The sequence below is a fragment of the Meriones unguiculatus genome, chromosome 2, assembly GCF_030254825.1.
Source record: "Meriones unguiculatus strain TT.TT164.6M chromosome 2, Bangor_MerUng_6.1, whole genome shotgun sequence".
Lineage (NCBI taxonomy): Eukaryota > Metazoa > Chordata > Mammalia > Rodentia > Muridae > Meriones > Meriones unguiculatus.
Window position 1 is genome coordinate 129598020 of NC_083350.1, and position 25445 is coordinate 129623464.

A 25445-nucleotide genomic window follows, 5' to 3' on the forward strand; every position below is an offset into this window, starting at 1 on the left:
TATATAATTTTTTTCCATAAAGCCAGGGCTTTGCCGCTGTGAACATTCTGTCACTGCAGGAAACCCACAGGGCAATAGAATGTCTTGGGAATCCAGTTTGCAGAAGTCTGTAAGTAGGTGCTAATGTTGGAGGGACACCATCTTCTTGATTGCTGGGCCAGATGAAATGGTCAGTATTTGCTGAGAGACTGAACACCACAGCAGCCTGAAGCACTAGTACTTACACTGAAATATTCTACATACGTGTGTATGTTTGCATGCATGTTCCTGGGGTTGGGGGAGGGTACGAGGGCACATGTATGTGTGTGAGTGTGAAGGCCAGAGAACGACCTCAGCTGTCATTCCCTGGAACACTATCCATCTAATCTGAGAGAGGCCTTGCCCTGTTCACCAGATTAGGCCGTGTTAGCCAGCCAGTAAACTTCCAGGGCTCCTCCTGGCCCTGCTTTCCGCCATGCTGGAATTGCAAAGGAGACCCATACCCAGCACTTAAAAATATTTTTATTTGTTCTTGGAGAATTTCATATAACCTGTTTTCGTCATATTTACACTCCCCCAGCTCTTCCCAAGCATACCCCCCCGCCCATCCACCCTGCTTCCTGTTCCCCCCTACTCTCTCATAAAAGCCCATCAAGGCTACTGTGTGGGTGCAGAGCCAGTCCTGGAGCGCCGTCAGCCATTCCGAGGGGCACACCTTTAGAGAAAACTGACTCCCCTTCTGCCAGAAGTGATCAGTTGCCAATAACTCTGAGCCGGGGGTGGAAGTCTGTGCCCTCCTCCCCTCCCCCACGGTTCGGTTATGTCTGGCTTGAGCTTGCGTGGGTCTTCCGAGCATGCTGTCACAGCGTGAGTTCCCATTTCCCTGCTGTGTCCAGAAAACAGCTTCTTTCGGTTGTCCCCCACTTCTGGATCTTACAACCTTTCTGGCCTCCCTTCTCAGGAGATCCCCGAGGGAAGGGACATCCTGCTCAGCGCGGAGCACTAGTCTGTTATTTCTTGTACCTTCACCACTGGTACACACTCAGTGTTTTCACACGGGTTCTGAGAATGAAACTCGAATCTTCACACTTCCAAGGCAAATACTTGACTGACTGGGCCATCTCCCAAGCCCTAATCAGGGAACAGTTCATAACCCTGTGACGTCAAGACTGAGTTCCTGCTGCCTCTTATCTTCTACCTTCCTACAAGGGAAGGGGGTCACAGGAGCTTCGTGTGGACGGGTATTCAGGTAGATACTGCATTTACTTCTCCATGAGAGTTAGTTTATGTGCACTCAGCTGTGTATGGATGTGTGCTCGAATGCCCTGTGAATTCATCCGTTTTCATTTTCACAGTTTTTCTCATTCAGCCCGGTGTAGATTACACAGCACAGAGTGCATTGGAATTCATAAAACCTGTCCTTGTTGCATTTAGCCTTTGGTAAAAGTGGACATCTACCCAAAGGCTTGCCGTTGCTGAAGGACCTGATTCTATTTCTACCGTCTCTCGGCAATGGCACAACCTGCAAAAGACCTTCCGTTTTGCAAGCACAAAGAGAAGGTTGTGTGGCCAGCTTGTAGGCTGGCGGGAGCAACTCCCAGCTATTTTCTTCACCTAACCCCAAGAGGGAGGTGTAGCCACACTCTAAGGAGAAAAGGTTTGTCCTTTTTAACGGCGGAACCCACCATGCAAACCCCTCCACGCAAGCACTGGCAGCATTTTTACTTCTTTAATTGAAGGAAGACCTGGAGACTAGCAGTTAGCCAGATCATTCTTCCTCAGCGGGTGTTACGGTGATCTGGGATATTCTGGGAACCTCCACAGTCAGCCTCTCATCCAATAGCCCATCTCACCTAGTGACTTGCGATTGTGACAAAACTGGTGGCCTCCCCATCCTCTTTTCGCAGAAACATCGTGAGTTGCCACGTCCTGCCTTGTAGCTTTGTTGTCAACACCTGGACGGGACAAGTACCCAACAGAGGCACAAGTGGCTCCAAGTCAAGATGCTAACTCACAAGATGTGGCCTATCCTAGCATTAGCTTAGCACACCAAGCACTCCATTGTACTAACAGGTGTCTTGAGGAAACAGTAACCTGGCTTATTCAGTCACTACTGGAGTCCGGGATGAATTGCAGAATTTTTTTCAGAGAGTTTGTTTTTCACCTTCGAATCAGAAGAATAAAAAATAGACCAGTGGGCTATTGTTCCAAGGGCTTACTTAATTGAAATTGTATTATATTATATTTTATGCCTATTTCTGGCTCTTTGGGGATGGTAATCATACCCACAAATGTCTCATTTTAAGTAATACATTTATGCTTCCTTTTTGCATCTTTAATTTCCAGACCCCCTCAAAATTCTTTTCTGTTGTTTTTTTGTTTTGCTTTGTTTTTTTGAAGGGGGACTTGAGATAGGGTTTCTCTGTGTAGCTCACCCAGGCTGTCATGAAACTCACTCTGTAGATCAGGCTGGCCTTGAACTCACAGAGATCTGCCTGCCTCTACCTCCCAAGGGCTGGAATTAAAAAAAAAAAAAAAAGCCCACCTTAAAAACAAACAATCAAAGAAAAACCAAAAACAAAACCAACAAACCAACCTTTTTAAGGTATGAAAACTGGCCCTGGAAAGATGGCTCAGTGGGTTAAGAGAAGTCAGTCACTGCTCTTACAAAGAACTCAAGTTTGGTTCCTTTATCAGGTGGCTCACAACTGACTATTCCAGCTTTCAGGGATCACCTTCTTCTGGCCTCCACACGCCTGTGTACATGTGCCCATATATACAAATGTACATACACATACATTAAAACAAAATCTTAAAAAGATATATAAGCCAAGATTATTGACATAGAAATTCTGTCACACACACAAAAAGCTTATTAACAGAATATGGCCAGCTTTGCCTTAGTGGAACACAAATTACCAAGGGTCATTCATTCTTTTTTTTTTTTTTTATTCTTTATTAATTACACTTTATTCACCTTGTATCCCCCCCTGTGGTTCCCTCCCTCCTCCCATCCCAACATTCATTCTTTTTCCACCCAGAATGGTGCATAAGTTCCACAGAGATTGCCCGGATAGTAAAAATACCATCTCAACTCCAGTGGAGGCACACGAAAATCACAGAAATGTGAACCTTTTGCTTTCCTTGGTCTCTCTTCCTGTGACTTCTACAAAGCCGAATCAATTGGCTAAACCAGTTTCACAGACTCTTTTCGTTTTAGTTGTGCAAGTCGGGTTCCCATGCCTCGGCAAACAGGACGGGGTGGCAGCGTTTGAAGTGAACCTGATTGTCATGAACGCTGCAGGCAGCACCATCCTTCGGACCCCTCAGAACGCAATCTTCTTCAAAACATGTCAACAAGGTGAGCACTGACAGCGCTCAAGAGAAGGCTTTGGGGGTAGGAAGTCGCTGGGCTTGTTTTGTTTCATTTCCTTTGTATATATACTTTGTAGGGAAAGGATAGTAAGCACAGGGTCCATTAACAAGTACTAAGATTTCCTCAGGCTTTGACATCACTTAGGAAACTTGGGGATTCCAGGGTGCTGTGATACCTTCCCCCTTCTCTAACACAACGGTTAGGGATCCACAGGTGTATCGCACCCATGACCAATGTTTCCCCCTGTTGAAAGCCACGCTGCCCACCCCCCTGCCAAAGGCATGGCACAGTTCACCGCGCAGAAGGCAGGAAGTCACCATCACGTAACGGCCATGCCAGGAGGGACCTCAGCACCTCACTGTTGTACCTTGGTGCCCCCTAAACACCAGGGCATAGCTCCTCCCTGCTTCCAGCATCAAGCCTAAGCTATGGAGCCAGTCGATGTTCTAAACATATACAGAAATAAATAATAAAAATAAGTCATCTGCTCTCTGGCGGCGAATATCAAAGGCAACCCCCCCCCCACTCCTCTGGCACGAATTTAAAGAGTTACCATACTTAAAGGAGGTGGGCAGAATAAACACTGCTTTATTTTCCTCACGCGCACCTCGTACTGTTGGAGATAGGGTTGCAGGAAGAAGACTGAGGGAGGAAAGCCAAGGGGTGTGGAGGGAAGGCGAAAGATTGCGGGTATTCAATCAGTAAACGACCCCCAGTGTCTCGGCCTGGCCTGACCTCAAGGTCACGCTGTATACCTTGTGTATCTCTGCTACAGCCGAGTGTCCCGGAGGCTGTCGAAATGGAGGCTTCTGTAACGAAAGGCGAGTCTGCGAGTGTCCCGATGGGTTCTACGGGCCTCACTGTGAGAAAGGTAAGCGAAGGTGCTGTCCCGCTTTCCCTGCTTCCCAACGACCATCGACACCACAGCCACCCCACTTGGCTTGCTGCTGTTTGCAACACATCTCTTGAAATTATTATTATTAGTTAGTGACATTTTAGGGATCAGTGAAACTTTAAAAAGCCACAGAAGACCTGTTTGAAAGTCGTTCTTCTACAGGCCGGTTTCTGTTAATGCAGTGTGTGGTCAGAACTTTGGCCAGAGAACTTTGAGCTCGGCCATCGGCCCTTTGTGGTCAAGCCTCCAGCCAACCTAACATTTACAGTGTACTTTGTTGGACCCTAGTGAAAGTCTCAAAGGAGCTAACATCACAACTGATTTGAAATTCTTCCAACTAAAAACAGCTCGGTTCACAATTAAATCCATGCCCCAGTATAAGTTATACCTTAGAATAAGCTGAAAGAAGGGCTGAAAATAAATTGCGTAGTACATTTCTTTTAGTGAACTGTTTTTGAGAATATCAGAGGAAAAAAGGCAAGTGAGAAAGTGGGTATCAATCATGTGATCTTTAAATACCAAGAGCTTATTTGACCAGAGTAAACAAAAAATGCTTTTTACCTTTAAGAAATAAGAATATTTTCTTTTTTAAAATTTATTTTTTTTATTAATTTCAATTTATTCACTTAGTATCTCAGCTGCAGCCCCTTCCTTCGTCTCCTCCCATGCCCCTCCCCCTGTCCACTGATAGGGGGATCCTCCTCCCATTCCCTCTGACCCTTGTTTATCAGTCTCATCAGGACTGGCTGCATTGTTTTCCTCTGTGGACTGGTAAGGCTGTTCCCCGCTCAGGAGGAGGTGATCAAAAAGACAGCCACTGAGTTCATGTCAGAGACAGTCCCTGTTCCCCTTAGTAGGGAACCCACTTGAAGACTGAGCTGCTATGGGCTACATCTGTGCAGGGGTTATCTCCATGCATGGTTCTAAGAATATTTTCTTATTTGCACTTACCTTAGTGTTTGAAGATCAAGGAAATGGGGCAGAAAAAATATCCACAGTTAATAAAAACATATCATAGTCAAGTTGAGTCTGGGCAAGATTCAACCAGGCGTTCAAAGTAGAAAAAAAAAAAAAACCCTCAAAATTCTTGTCTAAGAAATTGGCCAAAAAGTTGAAAAATAGCTGGATTAATGCCACAAAACAATTTTTAACATAGCAAAACTGTAAATCTAGAGACTAAACCTTTCAGGTTCTTCCACGAAGCCTTAGGTTGTGGAACTGTTGGCATGGCTTTGGTCCTGCTCCAGAAGTGCGTTTGGCCTTCATCCTTGTCCTCTCTCCCCATAAGCCCTCTGCATACCTCGCTGCATGAATGGAGGCCTGTGTGTCACGCCTGGCTTCTGTATCTGCCCACCTGGATTCTACGGAGTCAACTGTGACAAAGGTAGTGTGACAAATGACAATTGTTGTTGTCATTTCTTAAAAGGTTTATTATTTACTTACTTGTGTGTGTGTGTCTGTGTGTTTGCACACATGCTCATAGAGACCAGAGGAAGACATGAGATTCCATGGAGCCAGAGTTACAAATGGTTTTAAGCCTCTGTGTGGGTGGTGGGAATCTGCCCTCTAGAAGAACAGCCAGTGTTCTTAACCACTGAACTTCAGGACCCCAAATAAACATTTGGGGTGTCATCGCTTTGTAAACATGGTATGTCATGTGACGTGACGTTGACTGCCTTACTAACTAGAGCCCCAACTGGGTGTTGCTTAGCCCAGCAGAACTTTATTTTGCTCCCAGAATGCTCCAGGGCAGGAATACAGGCCAGTGACCTATACAGTACCCATCTGTGGTCCTCAGACAGGGTAGGAAGACAGGGTATAAGGACAAGGGAAGCCTCCCGTCAGCTGCGAAGCAAGAATCCCAGCGCAGTTAACATTTGCTGTGAAGGTTGCTGGCACACAGGTCCAGTTCCTTTTCTAGATGTATGTTAAAATAGCAGTGATTTAAAGTCTCGGTGGAGGGCCTCATTCCGTACTCTATTTTACAAGAGGTTGGATGCCTCCTTCTAGGCATGGCGGTGACATGTCAGACTCCACTCACAAGGAGTGGATTCAAACTTGGCCCTGAACAAAACTACTTACAGAGTCCACAAGTTTTCAGTGGGAAAATACTTTTAAATACTCTGTAAAGTACATGGATTTATTGAAGGGATCCTTCTATCCATAAAGCTATTTGCACAGACTATTGATTTTTTTAATGAAATATTCTTTTTTAATTTTTTAAAATTTTTTAAACTTTTATTAATTACACTTTATTCACTTTGTATCCCCCCACAAACCCCTCCTTCCTCCCCTTCTAATCCCACCTTCCCTTTCCCTTCTTCACGCATGCCCCTTCCCCAAGTCCACTGATAGGGGAGGTCCCCCTCTCCTTCCTTCTGATCTTAGTCTATCAGATCTCATCAGGAGTGGCTGCATTGTCAAAATATTCTTTTAAATAGACTAATAAATGCTTTTTAAAGAAGTATCTCCTGTGGTCAGTCATTCAGCACAGAGTAAATCTGCAGTTTGTTTGTTGTGTGTGTGTGTGTGTGTGTGGGTGGGTGTGGGTGTGGGTGGGTGGGTGTGCATGCAGTTTTTCAAAAAGGGAGAAGTAAAGGCAAAGGGTTCTTGGTAAGATCTAGAAGAGTGAATTGAGGTTATCTGCTGTCTTAGGATACACAAGGTACTTACATACCACAGCTGTTGAGACGTGGAAAGTGTTCTATATTTCACTCCTAAAGAAGCACACTGAGGTTCAGGTTGCTTGACCTCAGTTCATTCCTTCCACTGCACCAGGCTGCCTGCCTCTCTAGCTAATCAGGGCCCAGCTCCTCCCAAGTGACCTGAGCCTTGAGTAGACAAGGGTCTTGAGTTTTTCCTCCTTTCAAGCTGAACCTAAGCTATTTGCCTCCTGACTTTTATCCTCTAACTGAGATAATATTGAAGAGTATTTGTATTTTTTTTATTGTTAAACCACAGCATTAGATTAAAAATATTTTAAATACATACTCCTAAAGACCAAGACGTAATGGCAGCAAGTCAGTAAGACTACACAGAGCGCATCTTCATTCATTCAAATTTAGCCTTTGACATCTCTGCTGTTTCACAACCGGGTATTTCTTGGAATGGAATAAAACTTAGCCTATAGCAGAACTATTGAGAAAGAAAACCTTCAGAAACTTGAGCAGTGAGCTCATACACACCCAGAATGAATGAAATGATTAGTGACACTTGTCTATTCAGCTGTGGCCATTATTACTGGGCCATATACAATGAAAGATCTACTGAGATCTTTTATCCAACCTGGGTTGAGGCATCCATCCTCATGCAACCTTCTGACTCCCTGCTACCAGAAGGTCACCATATTGATGCAGAACTTAGTACAGATAGCTGACAGGCATAGCCTGATACCACAGAGAACTCCCGGACTCACACAACCCTCCTGTCTCCCAAGTAGCTGGGACTGCAGGCATGACGACCACATTGGCTATTGCAATACATATATATTACACACACATATGTGTGTGTGTGTGTGTGTGTGTGTGTATATACATCACATACTCACACATATGTTACAGTGTCATAAATACTTCAGAGCCATGAAGGCAAAACTGTACATTTGTATTCCAGTACATTTTACATTTCATAATACTTTGTCTTTCAGATAAAGATTTTTTTTTTCTACATGTTATACTCTATTAATTAAAAAAAAAAAAACCTCATTTGGAAAAATCTGTTGAAACTCCATTTGGTCTCACTGGAGACCTGGGAACATAAAACTTACTAATTTTTTCTGGCTCAACAGAAGATTCTTTTGTTATCCACAAAGGAGTAAGGAATGGCTGAAAGTGGTTTAATTGGCATGGAGCTAGACTTTGGCACTATATTTTGGAACAAACATTGAACAATCACATCTGTTTGCCTTGGGGACATCTGCCACAAACTTTAGGAAGTATCTAGTTAAGCACTGGCCAGAGAGCCACAGCTACCCTCAGCCACAGAGAAAGTCGGCATCTCTGGCTCTTGGTAAAACAAAATTTGTGTTAGTCCACTTTCTGTTGGGATAACAAAACACTGGAGGCTGGGGGTTTTACAAAGAAACGAGGCCAAATAAGTTCACAGTTCTAGAGTTTCAATAGCATGCTACCATCTGTTCGGCTCTGGTGAGGGCCTCAGGCTCCATCACAACATGGAAGCCGGCTTCCTGGTGGGAGTATCTGTAAGAGAGATTACATGGAAAGGCAGTGAAGAGGGGAGAACTGCTGAGGTTGATGGTCCCCATGACCTAGCCACATTCTACTCAATCCCATCTGTGAGTGACTCCACCTCTTCTCCACATAGTGCTCTGCTGAGTTTGCAGCTCATGAAACCAAAGCCGAACCACGGTAGAAATGTTGAAAATCTTGGCCAGGATGACAGAAGTAGTTGAAAAGTCCATAAGAATAAGGACAAGTTACTTGAGTGCTGTCCTAATTAGGGTTACTATTGCTGTGATGAAACACGGTGACCAAAAGCAAGTTGGGGAGGAAAAAAAATTTTTTTTTTGGCTTATACTTCTACATTATTGTTTATCATTGGAGAAAGTCAGGAGACAGAAGGGACCTGTAGGCAGCAGCTGATGCACAGGCCGTGGATGGGTGCTGCTTACCGGCTTGCTCATCACGGCTTGTTTAGTCTGCTTCCCTATAGAAGCCAGGGATGACATCACCTACAATGGGCTGGGCCCTCCCTCATTAATCACTAATTAAAAACGTGCCTTACAGCTGGGTCTCATGGAGACGTTTTGTCAACTGAGGTTCCCCTCTTTCAGATGACTCTGGCTCGTGTCAATTGAATATAAAACTGCAGGGACAGGCATGGTTTCAATATCTGCAAGTCCTCATTCTGGTGGCTAAAGCAGAAGAATCATGAGTTAAAGACTAGCAAGACTAGCATACACAGCTGGTTGCTAGCTCAAGAAGAAAGGGGATAGGAAGGTAGGCCGTCAAATTATATGGTCAGATTTAGCAAGTTCTATTTCAGGTGCGCTGTCAGGCCCACAGCCCTGTACGTATCAGTGAACATCGGAGCCCATGGGTGTGGACCAAGTGAACATTGATCCCGATGTCCTCTCCCTCCCTCCTATTCTGGGGAGACATATGAACAACCAGTGGGGAGGCAGGGCCCACTCATAGAAACAACCGCCCACCCCTAGGAACACTACCTCCAAGTGGCAAAGAGAGGGCCCAGAGCACGATAGTCCCGGGACTCTAAGTCCGGCACCAGAGTGATCTGCCTCAGCTCCTTTCCACATGGAGAGGCTAAAAGTGCTGGTTGTTTCCAGCTGGGAGGTGTTTGCAACTTTGAATGTGGTTTGTCGATTGAGAAACCCGATGTTCTCTTACAGCATTTTCATTGAACTTCTCTTCCACAGGACACATACATTTTAAATGTCCTGACTCTCACACTGTTCTATTCACCTGTTTTACATGATACAAGGACAAACTCAGGACATATAAGTGAAATAGAAAAACATCCAAGCTTTTTTGTTTTGTTTTGTTTTGTTTTGTTTTGTTTTGTTTTGTTTTTTGAGGCAGGATTCCACATAGCCACAAACCCAGGCTGGCTGGCCTCAGACTATGTAGCCAGAAATGACAATGACCTCTCCCTGCCGCTACTCCCTGAACTCTATGACTACAGTCTTGTGCTTCTCCACCTGGCCCAAGCTTTCATTTTAATCCTCGTTACTGAGTGAGCGAAGCTGCCTTACTCTACACCATTTCCCCTCTTCTATTTCCATTTCTCTCGCCTCTGCTTTAAGTGCCAAAGATCAGTGAAATTCAAGAGACTGACACCAAGAGGGAGGGGCCTGGGATAAGTCACAGGGTGTTCATCCCGAAGGGGTGTAATTGGATTTTCACTGCGTCTCATCATCTCACTTCATGGCTCATCCTCGTCCCTGGCACCTCACAGGGTCCACATCCTGTCTCTGGATGCAATTACTCCAAGCACCGTGACAGTCTCTTTTAAAATCCTATTCGTTAAAACAAACCTCCATTCGTCTTCCTGAGAGTTGCTTTCTCCTTGTTGGACCCTGACACTTTTGACACTTCTCTTCCCTTTATCTCATCCAAATAACTTTTCTCCCTTTATCTTCCAACTTGATGCTTTCAAAAAATTTTTCAAAAATTTTTTCTTGGATTTGTAGAGTCTTCTTCTTAGAGCATAGATTTTATATAAAGGATCTTTTTTATTTATTTGTTTTTTTTTTACATGGTATGCCTTTTTTTTAGGAATAAATTCAATATGTGATATCCTATTCTCTCTTATGTTCTGAAATAGAGTCTTTGTAATTTGTAATTACACCTTGAATCAGTTTTTTTCAAATAGTGGACCAAGTTGGTTTTCTTTTTTTAAACTCTAAAGTGGGTTGTTTAATATGTAAATGAGAGAGTCACCCACCCTAAGTGGGATTTTTGCTAGGTTTGACTGCCTGTCTAATGAAGCACCCTGTCACTCATTCTTACAGCAAACTGTTCAGCCACCTGCTTTAATGGAGGCACCTGCTTTTACCCAGGAAAATGTATTTGCCCTCCAGGACTCGAAGGAGAGCAGTGTGAAATGAGTGAGTACAGACTTTGCCATTCTTTTTGGCTTGGGGGTGAGGAACCTGAAAAACTTTGTCTCATGCTTCCTTTTGCTGCTTGTGAATCTGAGGCTGGGACAGAGTGGGGACCTCATGTGAGGTCTCGGGCCAGTGATTTCTTTCTTCTGGATTCATCTGCCATCCCCTTGTCTGAAGGCAAGGCCTACCCCAGAGGCTGGAGACAAACACTCTCCCTGAGACTTGTTTTCCTGCCCACAAGTATAGGGTCCCCCCCCTCCACCGTTGTTGTGTCCTCCACATCGTTACTAATATCCCTAGAGTAGACTGAGCCTACTGGCCATCTAAGAGGAAAGGAGAGATGCCCCTGTACCCCAGAGAAGAGAAAAACAGGGCATAGCAATTAAAACAACAATAACACAGCGACCTGAGTACTCCCAGGAATATATTATGTAAAAGGAGGAAGACACACACAAAAAAGGGTCTACCCATGGGCCCACAGTTTTCAAGTTCAAGCCTAATTGATGACAGCGGAAACTGGATATGCTTGGGGCAGGCAAAAGAAGCTTTAGGGGGCCCTGGAAATGCCCGTGTCTTCCATAGCAGTGTTACATTAGTGCTCTTAATTACAAAAATAAAATAAAACAGCTGAGCTGTGAACTTAAACCTGACACCTACTCTGCCTATCCTGGCTCGTCCGTGATGTTTCGATACAAAAAGCTGAAGGATGGAATTGTACCAAAGTCCCAGCTCTGCCACCTACCAGCTCTCCAGAGCTCAGCAAGCCACTCCTCAGAAATGAGCCAATTCAGTCTAAGCCTCGCTGGGACCCAGAAGACAAGCATGGAGACGCATGTCCAGGCAGGAGCACGAGCCATCTGGCTACCGGGTACACCAGCTGAGGGGGCTGCTCCCGCCTTGTCCATGTGTGTCCAGGGGAGTCTTTCCCAGCTGTACCTTCTCGGAAGCTGTGCTTGCAGCCATTGTTCCCAAAGTTGAGGTAGACTCAGAATTGAATAATGCTAGGTTCCTGTTTTAACTTCCAACCTCTAATTTATTTGTGGGTTTTCGTACTTTAATGAGTAGTAAGTGAAGGAACCATTTTTATAGAGTTCAAATGAAATAGATCTGAAGTCTCCTTAGAACATGTAATTAATTGTCAGGATGTGGTTTCCCTCCTTATTAATTACTCTTTCCTGATAAAGGTGTCTCGTGCTAACTCCCCTCAATTTTTCTCCCCATGCTCAGCCTCAAACACTGCATCCTCCGTTTGTTTATGAGTCTTTGTTCGTGGGCTCATTTCGTCCAAGGTTGTCTTTTCACGCCTTTGTGCTGAGGACCTTTCCTCTGGCAGAGGATTTCTCTCTCTTTCCCTCCCTCCCTCTCATCCTTCTCCAACCCTCTCTTTATCCCTCCCCAATTCCCTCTCTCCACTGTCTGTCTTTCTGTCTGTCTGTCTTTCTTAAATTCTAACTGGACCAAAAATGTAGTTTTTGAAAACCCATCATAGATCCAATGACATGTTTTATTCAAATCCCTTTAGGAAACTTTCTAATTTAAATAAAGGAAACACTACCTAGAAAAAAAAAAAGCAGAAATAGGTCCAGAGTTGAAGTTTCTCTAAGAGTGTGAAGACAAAATACGGAGTTGAATGGTTTATTCTTATTTTTTAGTGAATACGTAATTCACATATACCATAAGACTCAGCGTTTTAAAGTGCATCATCCTGCAATAACTATAAGTTATGCTGTCACCTATATCTGATTTCAGAAAAATTTATCACCACCCTAAAAACAAACAAACAAAAACTGTTCATACGTATGTTCATTAGAAACGTCTCCTAAGTGGAAGGGCCAGACAACTAGGAAGCTACATCGCTCCTTTTCATCACTGAGTCACGTCCAGTAATGTGGACAGGTGTCACTTGTTTATCCATTTACCAGTTGAGGAACGTTTCAGTTGTTCCCACTCGAGGGCTATTTGAACAATGCAGTTGCGAATATTTGTGAGCAGGCCACCATGCTGACAGGTTTATGCTTTTTGGTGTGTGTGCGTGTATGGCAAATGTATGCCATAGCATATATGTGGAGGTCAGAGGGCAACTTTTGAGAGTCCGTTCTCTACTGCCTGGTGGCTCCGGGGGACCGGACTCAGGCCTCGGTGGCAGGTGCATTTCCCGCTGAGCCATCTCACATTTCTCGTGGCTGTTCACCTGGGAGGAGAGTTGCTGGGCCACACAGGAACAATGTTTCCGATGCTGTTTCTCCTTCCCGGCCCACCCGCAGCGCTCTGCAGTTTCTCCTCGCTTTCAGTGTTCCTCTTTACAGAGACACGTGTCTAATGGCCATTTCCCCTCCCTTCTACCGGTGAGGATACCTTCTCAAGCCCCACTGTGACTGGCTTCTGAGATTGCTGTCATTGGGTTAGCCAGGCCGTCCTCAGAGCTGTGCAGGGTGCCAGCTGTGCAGAATGTCTTGCTATGTAAGGCCTACAGGTTTCCTAAGACTCTCATAGAACTTCAGCTAAAAAGGTCACACAGATCGTTTGTGTCACATTATGTTATATTTTAATTGTTTATAGTAATTAAAGATTACAAACTACATTTGTATACCTTTCATTGTTTATGATATAAAATTATAAATTATATATTTATAAATAAGTTTATAAATATTTATAAATAAGTTTTACAATAACTTAGCGGGACCTTGTCATAAAAATTCTCTATAGAAAGTAACTTAGACTGTTGAAGAAAATTATTAAAAACTACTAATCTTTCAAAAAAAATAAAAAAAAAATCCAACTCATCTTTCTAAGGCCCACACATGGTGGTTGTCGGCCCTTGAACACCCTGTAGCTCTTTCATCTTTTTGTCTGTGAAACAGAGTCACAACCTGAAGTGATCCCGCAGTCTCACAGGTGGGGGACCTAATGCCTTCACCGCGGGTGCCTTATGGCATTGTTCTCACAAGGATTTCTCTGCGGGCTACACTGCAACACTTTTAACCTTATTGAAATCTACATAAACAGGTTGATTCCTCGGGCTTTCATACACCTGCTTCCAATCAATGCAACACAGTTGCAAAGTATTGTCAGGCAAAAGAAGTCAGCATTCAGACGCTTTGGGTGTTCTGAATACTAAAACAATCAGATGGTGAGATCCATGGCCTAACAGTTCCCTGAAATCACGTTCCTGATGATTAAGAACCAGGAGAGAGCTTCCTGTCCTTATCTCTCAGCTGAGAAGAAGGTTCTTCATGCCCCTCTTACCAAGAACACAGATCAATAGAATCAAGAAGACTCTACTAGTCATTCTGCATTGTTCTGATCATAGGTTCACCCCACACTCCACACACCCGCCATGGAGCACTCATCCCGCCAACTTGTTTACGTGGAAGGGAGATGTGTCTTTCTTGCTGGGTGATGACCATCTCACATAGAGTTGGCTTAAAGAAGCCCACAGCACTGGAGAGAATTCCTTGTGATCCAGCTTTGTGGCTTGCCGGGATTGATGCTGCTTTGGGAATTTGGAGTTAGAGCCTTTTCTTTTAAGTAAGAGCCGAGGCCATCATTAAGCTGTAAATGGTATTCTTAAGAAAGGGGGGTTCTTCTGGACTTCAGAGGTCAATAAGGCAGGTGGTTTTGGGGGCTAGGACTGCTGCTTCGGTGGGACAAGGGTGCTTGTCTATCATGTGCAAAGCCCTGTGTCTAAACCCAGGACTGAATCAAACTGTCTAAAAAGGTGAGTGCACCCTATGACCCAGCACTGGGTAGGTGGAATGAGGGATCAGAAAGGAGTTCAAGGGCATCCTCAGCTGTACAGTGAGTCAGAGGCAAGCCAGGCCACGTGAGACTCTGTCTCAGGAAAGGGGGCCATAGATCTTTAGGAGGAAAAAAGCCAAAGTCTCCTCTATTGCAGTTTCAGGAGGCCTTCACCTCCCAACACTGTTGTGTGTACATTGTCTTCGAGACTAAAATGTGGCTTTGTCCAATTCATAAACAAAGTTCTTTGGGATAAGTACAAACTAAAAACTAAAGCATTTTTATATGAAGTTTTCATATGAAGTTCAGCTCTTTCATCAACTCATCTGAAGCATTCTTTGGCTATAAAAAAAAAATGAAGATAAAAAAAAAAAAGAACAAGAGTGAAACCCCAAACTGAGTTACCACTGAAATGTGATGGCTGCTGGCTGTCTTTTGGGACATCATCACACATCATTGCGTACTTGGCAGGAGGTGGCTTCAGCCTTTGGTTAATAGTCCTTTATCACGTACTTCTAAAAAGCAACCCTTCAAATAGGAAATTCTTGATTGCGGAGGGAAATAAATATGAAAGATGCTAGGCTAAGATATCACCAGGTATGGGTATGGACAGACTGACTTCCCGAAGAAGAAGTGATACGCAAAACCTGGAAGTTGTAGAAACTGTCTTGTGGCGAGTCAGTCACATACTAAATTTTAGAACAATGTATGAAGCTGCAAGAATTTATGAGCCAGAATAGTTAAAATTTTTCTTTTTCATGCATTTGTCAGTGCATTCATTACTGAAGAAGAGGCGTCACATATAATCTATTTTCTGTTATATAATATATATATAATCATGTCAATATATTAGCTTATCTCCAAAACAAAAATAATATAAAAGCCAGTGTAGACCTGAAGTAAAGAGAAATAACTGCCATTTCAAAGCATTTCTCCCCTCAAAGCCTTGTTACTCCTTGAAAGATGTAATTACTGTTGAATAAAGCCCAGAGCTCCTTCCTTCCTTAGCTACTGTCCTCTGTATTGCAGGCAAATGCCCCCAACCCTGCCGAAATGGAGGGAAATGCATCGGTAAAAGCAAGTGTAAGTGCCCCAAAGGTTACCAAGGAGACCTCTGTTCCAAGCGTAAGTACCGCACGGAGTGGCAGTATGGGTACCGGTATGGCTGAACCGATGTCCTCCCTGGATGTAACGGCCATGACTGCTGCATGTTGCCTGGCTTCAGAGTTGACCTTTTCCCCTTGTGTATATGCGTCTTTCACTTAGACCAAAGGCACCGCACATAAAATACTTACGCACACAGCTGAATTCTTTCAGTTTTTTTGTTTGTTTGTTTTTTGTCTATTGGGGATTTTCTTGAAAGGATCCAGCAGTTTCAAAATCTCACCGAGAGTCATTGTGTATGAGAAACATGATGCTTAGTATAAAGATCATTCCTAAGAAGGTTTTTTTGTTTTGTTTTGTTTTCTTTTCTTTTTTTCTCCCCAAACTTTGAGGCTGACTTTTGGCTGGAAAGTGACTTGGGAAAATAAAAAAAAAAGTAATGGGTGAAGCCAAGGCTAACACATTCTAAAGAACTAAAAAGGAAAAGTAGCCTTGTAGCTCTGTTTAAAAGAAGGAAATGGGAAGGCTGAGGAAGCATAGCTGTGCTCTGCTCTGATCCTAGCTGTCTGCGAGCCTGGCTGCGGTGCTCACGGAACCTGCTACGAGCCCAACAAGTGCCAATGTCGAGAGGGCTGGCACGGGAGACACTGCAATAAAAGTGAGTAGCAGCCGTCTGGGGCGCCCGCTCTTCAGATAACCTGTGGCTTGGCCCTGCTGGCCCCCCTCTCCCTGCTCATCCCCTCTCTCAACTTCAGAGCCACCTAGGCTTTAGAATGGAAGAAGGCACGTGAAATGCCACCAGTTCTATAAAACAGCGCCACAAATACTCTCTAGGTCAAATTAATAATACAGGCTAGCTCAGTAATTTGTTGTGTGAGGAAAGAAGCCAATCAGCTAGAGTTGGCTATGTGCCTATCATTTATTTATTTATTTATATCATGGTGCTGGGGATCGAACCCATGCCCTGAGCCTTGCTAGGCAAGTATCCTGGTTTAGCACTGCACTACAATCTGCCCTTAACATTTTAAGTGACCATCGGTATCTGCTGACCTCTGGTTTAAAAAAAAAATCAAGCTCTATAAATTTAAATGTAATACACAACACTTTTTTTTTTTTTTTTTTTTTTTTGTGACCTTTCAATGGCACTGGATACAATTTGAAGGAAAAGACAGGCTCATGGAAGCCCTTCCTGGGGAAAAAGAGTCTCATGGAATTGTGCCTTTCGGATTTCCTGACTATCCCAGATGAACTAGGGATATAGATGAATCACAGGACCGTTTCATACATGAAATGAAGTTTGATCAGCCCCAAGCACTGAGCATTGATCGGTATCCCTCCTCTGTGCCCAGTCTAGGCACTGGGGCCACATGAGCAAAGAGATGGGAAAGACCCTGCCTTATAGAGAACACAGCCCAGGATGGGGGTGGGGACAGCCACCAAGTGAGCAAGATGGCGGAGATACCTGGCGCCTAGAACGGCCCTCCTGTGCACCTGTCCACAGCACCCCAGGAACCGATTGTCTCAATCCTGTCCACCTCTAAAATGATAAAATACAAATTTGAATAAATTTGTTCAAATATCTTTCTAGGCCAGTTTCCTGAGGGTAGTGCATGCAGCCCAGTGAGCACGCCCAGCGGGGTAGGCCCAAAGGGACTGTCACCCATCCAAACTGAAAGCAAGTTAGGAGCCTCCCTGTGCCGGAGCTGTGAGGCAGCCGGGCAGCCGCCATGTTTCACTCCGCTGTAGACCATACCGGTCCATCTGCCGCTGGCACCTCTCTCAGGGCCAGGCTTCGCACGCAAGAAGGTGCCCTGGTGCTTTTACAGTTGCGGACCGGTTCTGGGGAGGCCACCCAGCTGTTTTGTACGTTAGCTAAGAGAACAGAGCTGAAAGAATGGGGTTTATTTTGACTAGAGGGAGGTGCCGGGGAAGCTCTGAGTCAGAGAATTCTGGTAAAGATCAGATTCCCAGCGGGGTGGCACCCTGGGAGGTCCTAGGCACCCAGGCGTCACAGAGGGGAGGAGGGTCTTGGAGACAGACCAACTCCCTGCTCAGGCTCTCCCACCCCAGCAGAGAGCTTGGCCTTCATGGGTGGCAAGCCAGGCAGCACGGGAGGGGATTTACCCCAGTGCATTGTTGGCTGGTGTTTTGAGCGTTCTGTGCGCTAGTAGCTGACAATTCAAAGAAACACATTCAACAAGGGGGCTCTGTTCTCAACAGTCGTTTAGCAGCATGCTTGCATTTAAAACCACAAGGAACACGCAAAATGTTGAATTTGATTGACTCTGATGCACAGGAAGACAGAGACAGATTCTATTTTATTTTTTTAAGGTGTAATTGCTGTCTTGGATCCATTCTAGGAAAGCAAAAAAAAAAAAAAAAGAAAACGAGTCAGTGTTCACCCAGTACTTCCAGAAGTTCGCAAATGGAAAGAAAGTAGGCTCAAGTTTCAGAAGCAGAGTGGAAGATGGGTAGAGCAGCACTTTGAGCAAAATTCACAAATCCTACCAACAGGCATCAGGAGGCATCTTCTCTACCACGCACAGCAGCGGTCCTGATTCCAGTAGAACTCCTGTGTACTAGTGTGATAGACTTGATCCTGGGATCTGTACAAAGAATGGAAGCTGCTGTGTTGAACTGCTTTAACATAAGTGAGGCTGGTTTGGTAATGCAGTGAAAAAAAAAAAAGTGACCAACTTCTCAGCAGGACCTTGGGAGACCTCAGCATAGGACCAGCCCCTTCATTGAGCCATCTTATTTATAGTGGGGCTGGAGGCGTGGTTCATTCATAGAGTGCTTGCTAGCATGCACAAAGAACTGGGTTTGAGTCCCAGCATCAGATAAACCTGGCCTGGTAGAGCACACCTGCCATCCGCAGCTCTAAGGAGGGGGAGGAAGGAAGATCAGGAGTTCAAGGTCACCTGAGGCTGCAAAAGACTATTTAGAGAGGGGGAGCGGGGTTCTATACAGCCAAGACACGTAGTGACAGACCCAATGGGAAGCAGACCTAATGGAGCTAGGCACTCGGGTTTCTGTTGGGCAGAGACCTTGAACCTGTCACCTGTCTTTATCCAGGGAGCTTTGCGTAGCCACTATGGTCTTGCTCAGGGATGGAAAAAAAAAAAAAAAAGGTTTCATTTGAATGGTTAATGGAAAAAGAAAAAAACTGAGGTGCCTTTTTTTGTAGTTTCTTTTCTTTTAAGCTGTGAATAATTTTTGCAGGGTATGGAGCCAGCCTCATGCATGCCCCGAGGCCAGCAGGCGCCAGGCAGGAGCAGCACACGCCTTCACTTAAAAAGGCTGAGGGGCAGAGGGATCCACCTGAATCCAATTACATCTGGTGAACTCCGCCATCTGAAACGGTTCAAGTTACACCAAGTTCATAGCCTTTGTTAACCTTTCATGTGTTGAATGTTCGGATGATGTTCATTACACTTTAGAATACTGGCCTGAATTTTATTAGCTTCATTATAAATCACTGGGCTGATATTTACTCTTCCTTTTAGGTTCTCTAAGTACGTTCGTTGAGCATGAAGGCATAGATTTTTTTTTTTCTTCTTCCAGTCCCTTGGGACAGATCTTATATTTTGTCAGTTGATCAGGTTAAAAATGTGTCTCTTCAGTGTGTAGTTGGCAGATATATGGGAAATTATGACACATTGTGGTGTTAGGATTGGGGACATTAGAGAGGATGAACTGGGCAAAGATGCATAAATCACAAGAGTGTGGATAAGGCAGTTAATGGTATTTAAACCACAGTATTTCAAATTTTATTGTTAAATATTTGGACACTTGTATAATTAATATTTCAATTGCTCTCCCTTATCTTGAAGTCTGCACAATATATTTAGCCCTTACTGTTATTCTAGACAGTTTAGTTTTGAGGGGGGAACTAAGTAAAAAAAAAAATAATTACACTGTGTTAGTGGCATTTAAACAATATAATATATTGTAAACACAACGAAATAAGGAATATAATGTATGAAGTCTTTGCATTGGATGGAAGCAATATAATATATTGTAAACAAAACACAGCTCTTACGTAATAAACATTTTATACTGTTTGTATGTATAAAATAAAGGTGCTGCTTTCATTTTCTGAGTGTTGTGTGGGGTCTTTGCGTTACTGCTAGCCTATGGAAACAAAGATGGCTGCTATTAGCTCTCCAAAAGTCTCAGCTCTTCCTCCTCCCTCCTGCCTGCCCCTCCCCTCCCCCACCCCACACTCTCTTACTGTACCCCGGCCCTGCTACGGGACACTCTCGTCACTGTCTGCAAGACTCCCAGTTAGGTCACGTCTCAGCTTTGTCATCTCTCTCAAGATATCTCCACCTCTGTGAGATAGCTGAGACTGGTCTCGGTTTAGGAAGCAGGAAACTCAAGCATGGCTCTACCGAATGGCAAAGCCTTCATGCTATCCTGTGTCATGGAAGACAGAAGGGGCAAAAGAGGAAGAAGGCTCAAGAACAAAGGGAGCTGGAGTTGTGTTTGCAACAACCAAATGCCGAGCTCAGTAATGCGCTCTGCGAGAACGTCATTTCATCGCGATTCAGCCTCTGCTTGTTAAGTGCCCCTTCAACAGTTGCCTTAGAAATTATGCTTCCAGCATTAGAAACTTGGGGGTCACTTCAAGCCATAGCAATATCCCACTAATGGAAGACCACCTCCTAAGACTGGTTAAAGGTGTTGGGATTTCACAAATATCAAATACCACTATTCATCATTTAACCCACCGAACCCAAGTACACTAGGTGTCATGTTATCCTATAAAGCAAATATTATTGTTCCTTGCTTATAGACAGCCCATGTATGGAGACAGTAAAACAAGTATTTACCCTAGGTCACAGCGATAGGCACAGAGTTTAAACTCTTCCATCTGACTCCAAGAAAGTACCACTGCACTGCTCTCCCTCCTTCTATGTGCGCTATGAAGCACACAACAGAGATCACGGACAGCGTCTTCCAACCACATGCTACTCACCTTCTTCCTCTAGGAGGAGGGTAGACTTTCTTTCATAAATAACCTGGATCCAACCGGGTTTCTTCCTGGTAGGCAGTGGCGTGATCAGCTGTGCGGTGCAGGAGATGAATGACAAGAAAAAGAAGCTAGACTGCATGTAAAATTACAGACCAAAGTAATCTCCATTGACCATCTCCAACCCTGTCTAATTATGAACTCCGCTAGAAATTTGTGAGTCTAGTGGCTGCAGACGTGGCTCTGGCTGACAGACTGTTTGCCTGGCACCTGTGAAGCGCTGGGTTCAAAGGCCAGCAGCACATAAAACTGGGCGTGGTGGCAGACATCTGTAATCTCAGCACTGGAGAGCTGAGGTGGGAGATTCAGAGGTTCAAGGTCATCCTTGGGTTCACAGCGAAAGACTTCCTAAAAGTTTTTATTCATTTATTTGTCTGATTGTGTTGTGTGTGGATATCCTGGGAGGCCAGAATACGGTACCAGATCTCCTGGAGCTGTATTTGCGGGTTGCTGTGAGGTATCCAATGTGGGTATTGGGGCTGAACTCCAGTCTCCTACAAGAGCAACAGGCGTGCTTAACAACAGAACCAGCTTTCTAACCCCACATACTGAGTTTGAAGCCAGCCTTCTGCCTGAAAAGGATAAAGAGAAAGCAGAGACTAATGTGCTAGCACACGCACCATAAAAGCTAGAGATGTTTAAAACACAGAGAAAAAAATATAAGTATAAACTCTCAAATTCAATATACAATTCACACACACACACCCCAAAGGACACATCACATAGTGGAGAAATACAATGTGAAATGACTTTAGGGTCAGAGACTCAGAATAGATTTCAGACCTAAGCAGGGTGGCCAGCTAAACCTAGCCTTCCCAACAGGGAGACAGACCCCTGAGCATCCATGTTAGTGGCTGAGGCAGGCCACAGGAGGAACACTAGTGGGGCAGGAGCAGGGTTTTCCAGAGATGTTTGGTTTAAATTTTCACTGGGTTTTGTTGCTGAGCGTGCCTGGTAGGCACCTAGAAATGCAGTTAGGTGCTCAAGGCCGTTCTCACTTCATTATCAGCCCCATTGTAAGTGAATCATACTCATTATATTGAACAGTTTTGATAAAAAGTATACCCAAAAGCCTTTTTATTTTTTTCTTTTTAAAGCTAGGTGTGGTTTCATTCATTTGTGGTTTTAGGTTCTATATGTAACCAGAATTCTTTGTTACTTACCTAATTACCTACGTATGGCCTTTATCATATGGTTGAGCATTGAGGATTCCTGGCTACCGGATATATTATGAATCTTTATCCAAAAAAAAAAAAATACTCTTTGGTTACTTTGTTAATTTATGTAGAGCCACAACAGTGGGAAACCAGCTTTAAAAAAAAAAAGACTGAAAATTGTTACTTTATAGGTTCTGAAATATTTTTTTGTTATTCATATGAAGCTACTGGTAAGGAAAGTGGGAAGGCAGGGAAGGAGCAGGAGGAGGAGGTGATTGTATAAAATACCTCTGTAAATATTTTTAGAGTGAAGGGCTAGCAGAACGGCTCAGCCAGGAAAGACTCTTGCTGACCAACAGCCAGTTCAGTCCCCAGAAGCTACATGGTAGAAGGAGAGAGCTGTGATGGCTTGAAGGAAGATGGACCCCAGAGGCTAGTACATTTGACTCCTTGGTCCTCAGGTGGTGGAAGTGTGTTTGGGAAGGATCAGGGAGCATGGTCTGGTTGAAGGTGTGTCACCCTGTGGTTTTTGAGGTTTCAAAAGCCTGTGCTGGTCCTAGTTTCTCTCTCTCTGTATGTGTGTGTGTTTGTGTATGTGTGTGTGTGTGAGAGAGAGAGATAGAGAGAGAGAGAGAGAGAGAGAGAGAGAGAGAGAGAGAGATGCTTATGGACTCAGTGTAAACTCTCAGCTGTTATTCCAGCACCATGCTAACCTGTCTGCCTGCCACCATGTTCTCTGCCATTACGGTCATGAACTCATCTTCTGAAACTGTAAGTAAGCCCCTGACGAACTCTTTCTTCTGTAAGTTGTCTTATTCATGGCGTTTCTTCACAGCAATAGAACGGTGACCAAGGTAATCCTGTAAGCTGTCCTCTGACGGCCACATGTTTGCTAGTGACATGAGCCCCTCTCCACTCAAAATAAATAAGCAAATATTTTAAAAAATGAAAAGTTAAGGTATCAAGGGGGCAAAAATACCAAAAAAAAGGGTCTGAAAGTATGTGTGCTGTTTGAGATGATGAAATATGTAAAGAAAATTAGAAAATAAAATGAAGCGTAGACAAAATGAGGTAAGGAATGAAGTTAGTGCAAGAGGGAACCCTCGTCTCTAAGCTCTTTCAAGAGAAAACCGTAGCTGATTAGCCTATAAGTCCCAAAGAGCATACATACAAGGTAAAGCCACCCCTTAGACATTAAACTAGAAAAAGTGTTTCTATAAAGGAAAGAAAGACCAAGAGATGTAGATCTGGGATTGGAGAGACGCCTCAGGGTTAAGAGTGCTTGAGACACTTGCAGAAGATCAGAGCTAAGTTCCCAGCACCCACATCAGGCGGCTCACAACCACCAGAAACTCCAGCTTTAAGGGATCCAATGTCCTCTTCTGGCCTCTGAGGTCACCAGGTATGCGCACGGTACCCAGACAAACATACATGTAAGCAGACACCCATGCACACCGAACAAAAATGAGTATCTTAAAATGAAAGAGGAAAAAGGAAAGAAGGGTGGGTGCTGTGGAAAAGTCGCTTTTTGCCATTCTTTAAAGAAAACCTGTTTTCTTCCACGTTAAACTGCGGAGGAACTGTAGGAAGAAATGAGAAAGGCGGGCTTCGGTCAGGGCCCTGCTCCCAGTCGCTATCCTAAGACTATCTGTTTCTGCCGCACCCTCCAGTAAGGTCTGGCTAACCTACCCCAAGGGAAATATATATAGCATCTTGATTTTTTCTTTTTTAATTCTTACCACCACCCTGTTCACTTCCTTAAACTATTCTTTTCAATCCTAGCACTCTTCCTAAAAGGAGGGTTGGTAATGAGGCATTTTCCCCATCTCAGTTCATACCTAGTAATCCTTTTGACAGAGAGATCCCAGATATGCTGACCTTCAAGTCAGCTCTAGAGAGAAGAGAGAAATGTCTCCTGCGGGCTCTCGTGATTCTAGTGGCCCCCACCCAACGCCTTCAGATGTTACCCAAATTCTCTACCACTGAACTGCATCCCCAGTCTTTCCCTCCCGTTCTCAGAAAAAGGCCAGAATGCTATGACACGCCGCATAACCTGCAGAGCAGTAACGGGGTCTTTCTCTTCACAGTCTTCCGGAAGACACAGAATTCGTAACAAAGCACAATCTAACGAGTGCATATGGAATAGAGGGAAGGGGGTAGAGCAGGGCGAACAAGTTTTCAGTTGGCTAATGGAGATGTCACCATTTCAAAAGACTTTTCTGAAAGCAATAAAAAAGAAATAAAGAAAAAAAAAAACAAACAAATGCCCATCCAAAGACTCCTGTCTTTGGAGTTTTGCTGTAATACTTCCTAGGCAGTTTGTGCAACTGGTACAAATATAAAAAATTTAATAAGCACATTGAATAAATATCCTCCAAATGGCTCAAGATTAAAAAATAGAAACCATATACAGGAAACTGACACCATGAAACAAAACATTCAGGTGTTCCATAAGCGTCTTGATTTTTAAGAATACTAATGTGAACTCCAAATGTGAATTGATTTTTTTTTTCACCAGTTTGCCAGTTTAAGCATATACAAAATTACAAATGAAAAATATTTTAATAAGCACTGGAATTTCCGCATTTTCCCCGAGCAACAGTTCTGACTTCCTAGATATGTTCAGCTATTAAAAATTTCCTGACATTTCTTAAAAGTCCAAACCAACTAGATGTTCAAGGGCGACAGGAAAACCCACACCGGTGTTGAAAAGTCCACAAATCCATGGTCATTGAAAATGGACTCAAGGGGCCTGGAGAGGTGGCTTAGAGGTTGAGAGCACTGGCTGCTGCTCCAGAGGCCTTGAGTTCAATTCCCAGCAACCACATGGTGGCTCACAAAACCTGAAATTCACAATATGTGGTTCTCAACCATAAGCCTGATAAATGCTACTAGAAGAGGCACTAGTACCTAAAAGACACTACTGTAATCAGGGGTTCAGAGGCAAAACAAATAAAGATATTTATTGGGGGAGCAGAATTCATTTAAAAAGAAAAGAAGAAGAAAATGGACTCAACTCCGAGTGAATGAATACTCATCTCCCTGCTCCAGTGAACATGACAATGAACAGCTTCATTTTGTGTGTGTGTGTGTACACATAAAACCTTTTTTACGTTTAGAGTTGATTTCCAACCCTAGCATCCCACATCGTGTGCATAAAACAAACAAAAACCTGTTTTTAAAGTTTGTATATCTGAACTACTTCTGGTTCCAAGTAGTTTGGGTCACTTTCACGGCGCCTGTCGGAGTGAGTTTACCTTTGCCGAGGCACTGGCCAGACGACTGTACCTTCAGTCTCATGGTGGACAGTAGGAATCCAGGCCTTGAGAAGGAAGAATCATTAGCCACCAAAGCAGTTAAGTCAGAGACTGTTGCAAACTTCTTCTGAATTAATGTTGCAAATACGAAAACTGGAAGGCCCAGAGAGAGGGGTCAAGTTAAGGGGACCACATTCATTTACTTTAGGTTTCATTCCAGTGAAAGTCTTTGAACTTAGGTTCCCTCTTAAGGAATAAAGAAACAATTCGTAGTTTTGAATTTACAGCTCGAAAGAAAAGGATGCTTTATGCAATTCT

At 43.9% G+C, this 25445-nt stretch overlaps 1 protein-coding gene across 1 annotated transcript in view; it reads left to right on the top strand.

Annotated features, from left to right (window-relative positions):
- Wif1 (WNT inhibitory factor 1) overlaps positions 1 to 19777 on the top strand; it is a 59857-nt gene extending 40080 nt beyond the window's left edge. The window contains exons 4-10 of the mRNA XM_021637863.2: positions 3200 to 3340; positions 4131 to 4226; positions 5539 to 5634; positions 10741 to 10836; positions 15604 to 15699; positions 16241 to 16336; positions 18901 to 19777. Of these exons, the coding sequence (XP_021493538.1) occupies positions 3200 to 3340; positions 4131 to 4226; positions 5539 to 5634; positions 10741 to 10836; positions 15604 to 15699; positions 16241 to 16336; positions 18901 to 19022 (743 nt within the window). The 3' untranslated portion in view covers positions 19023 to 19777. The remainder of the gene's footprint in view (positions 1 to 3199; positions 3341 to 4130; positions 4227 to 5538; positions 5635 to 10740; positions 10837 to 15603; positions 15700 to 16240; positions 16337 to 18900) is intronic.
- The last annotated feature ends 5668 nt before the right edge of the window (positions 19778 to 25445 follow it).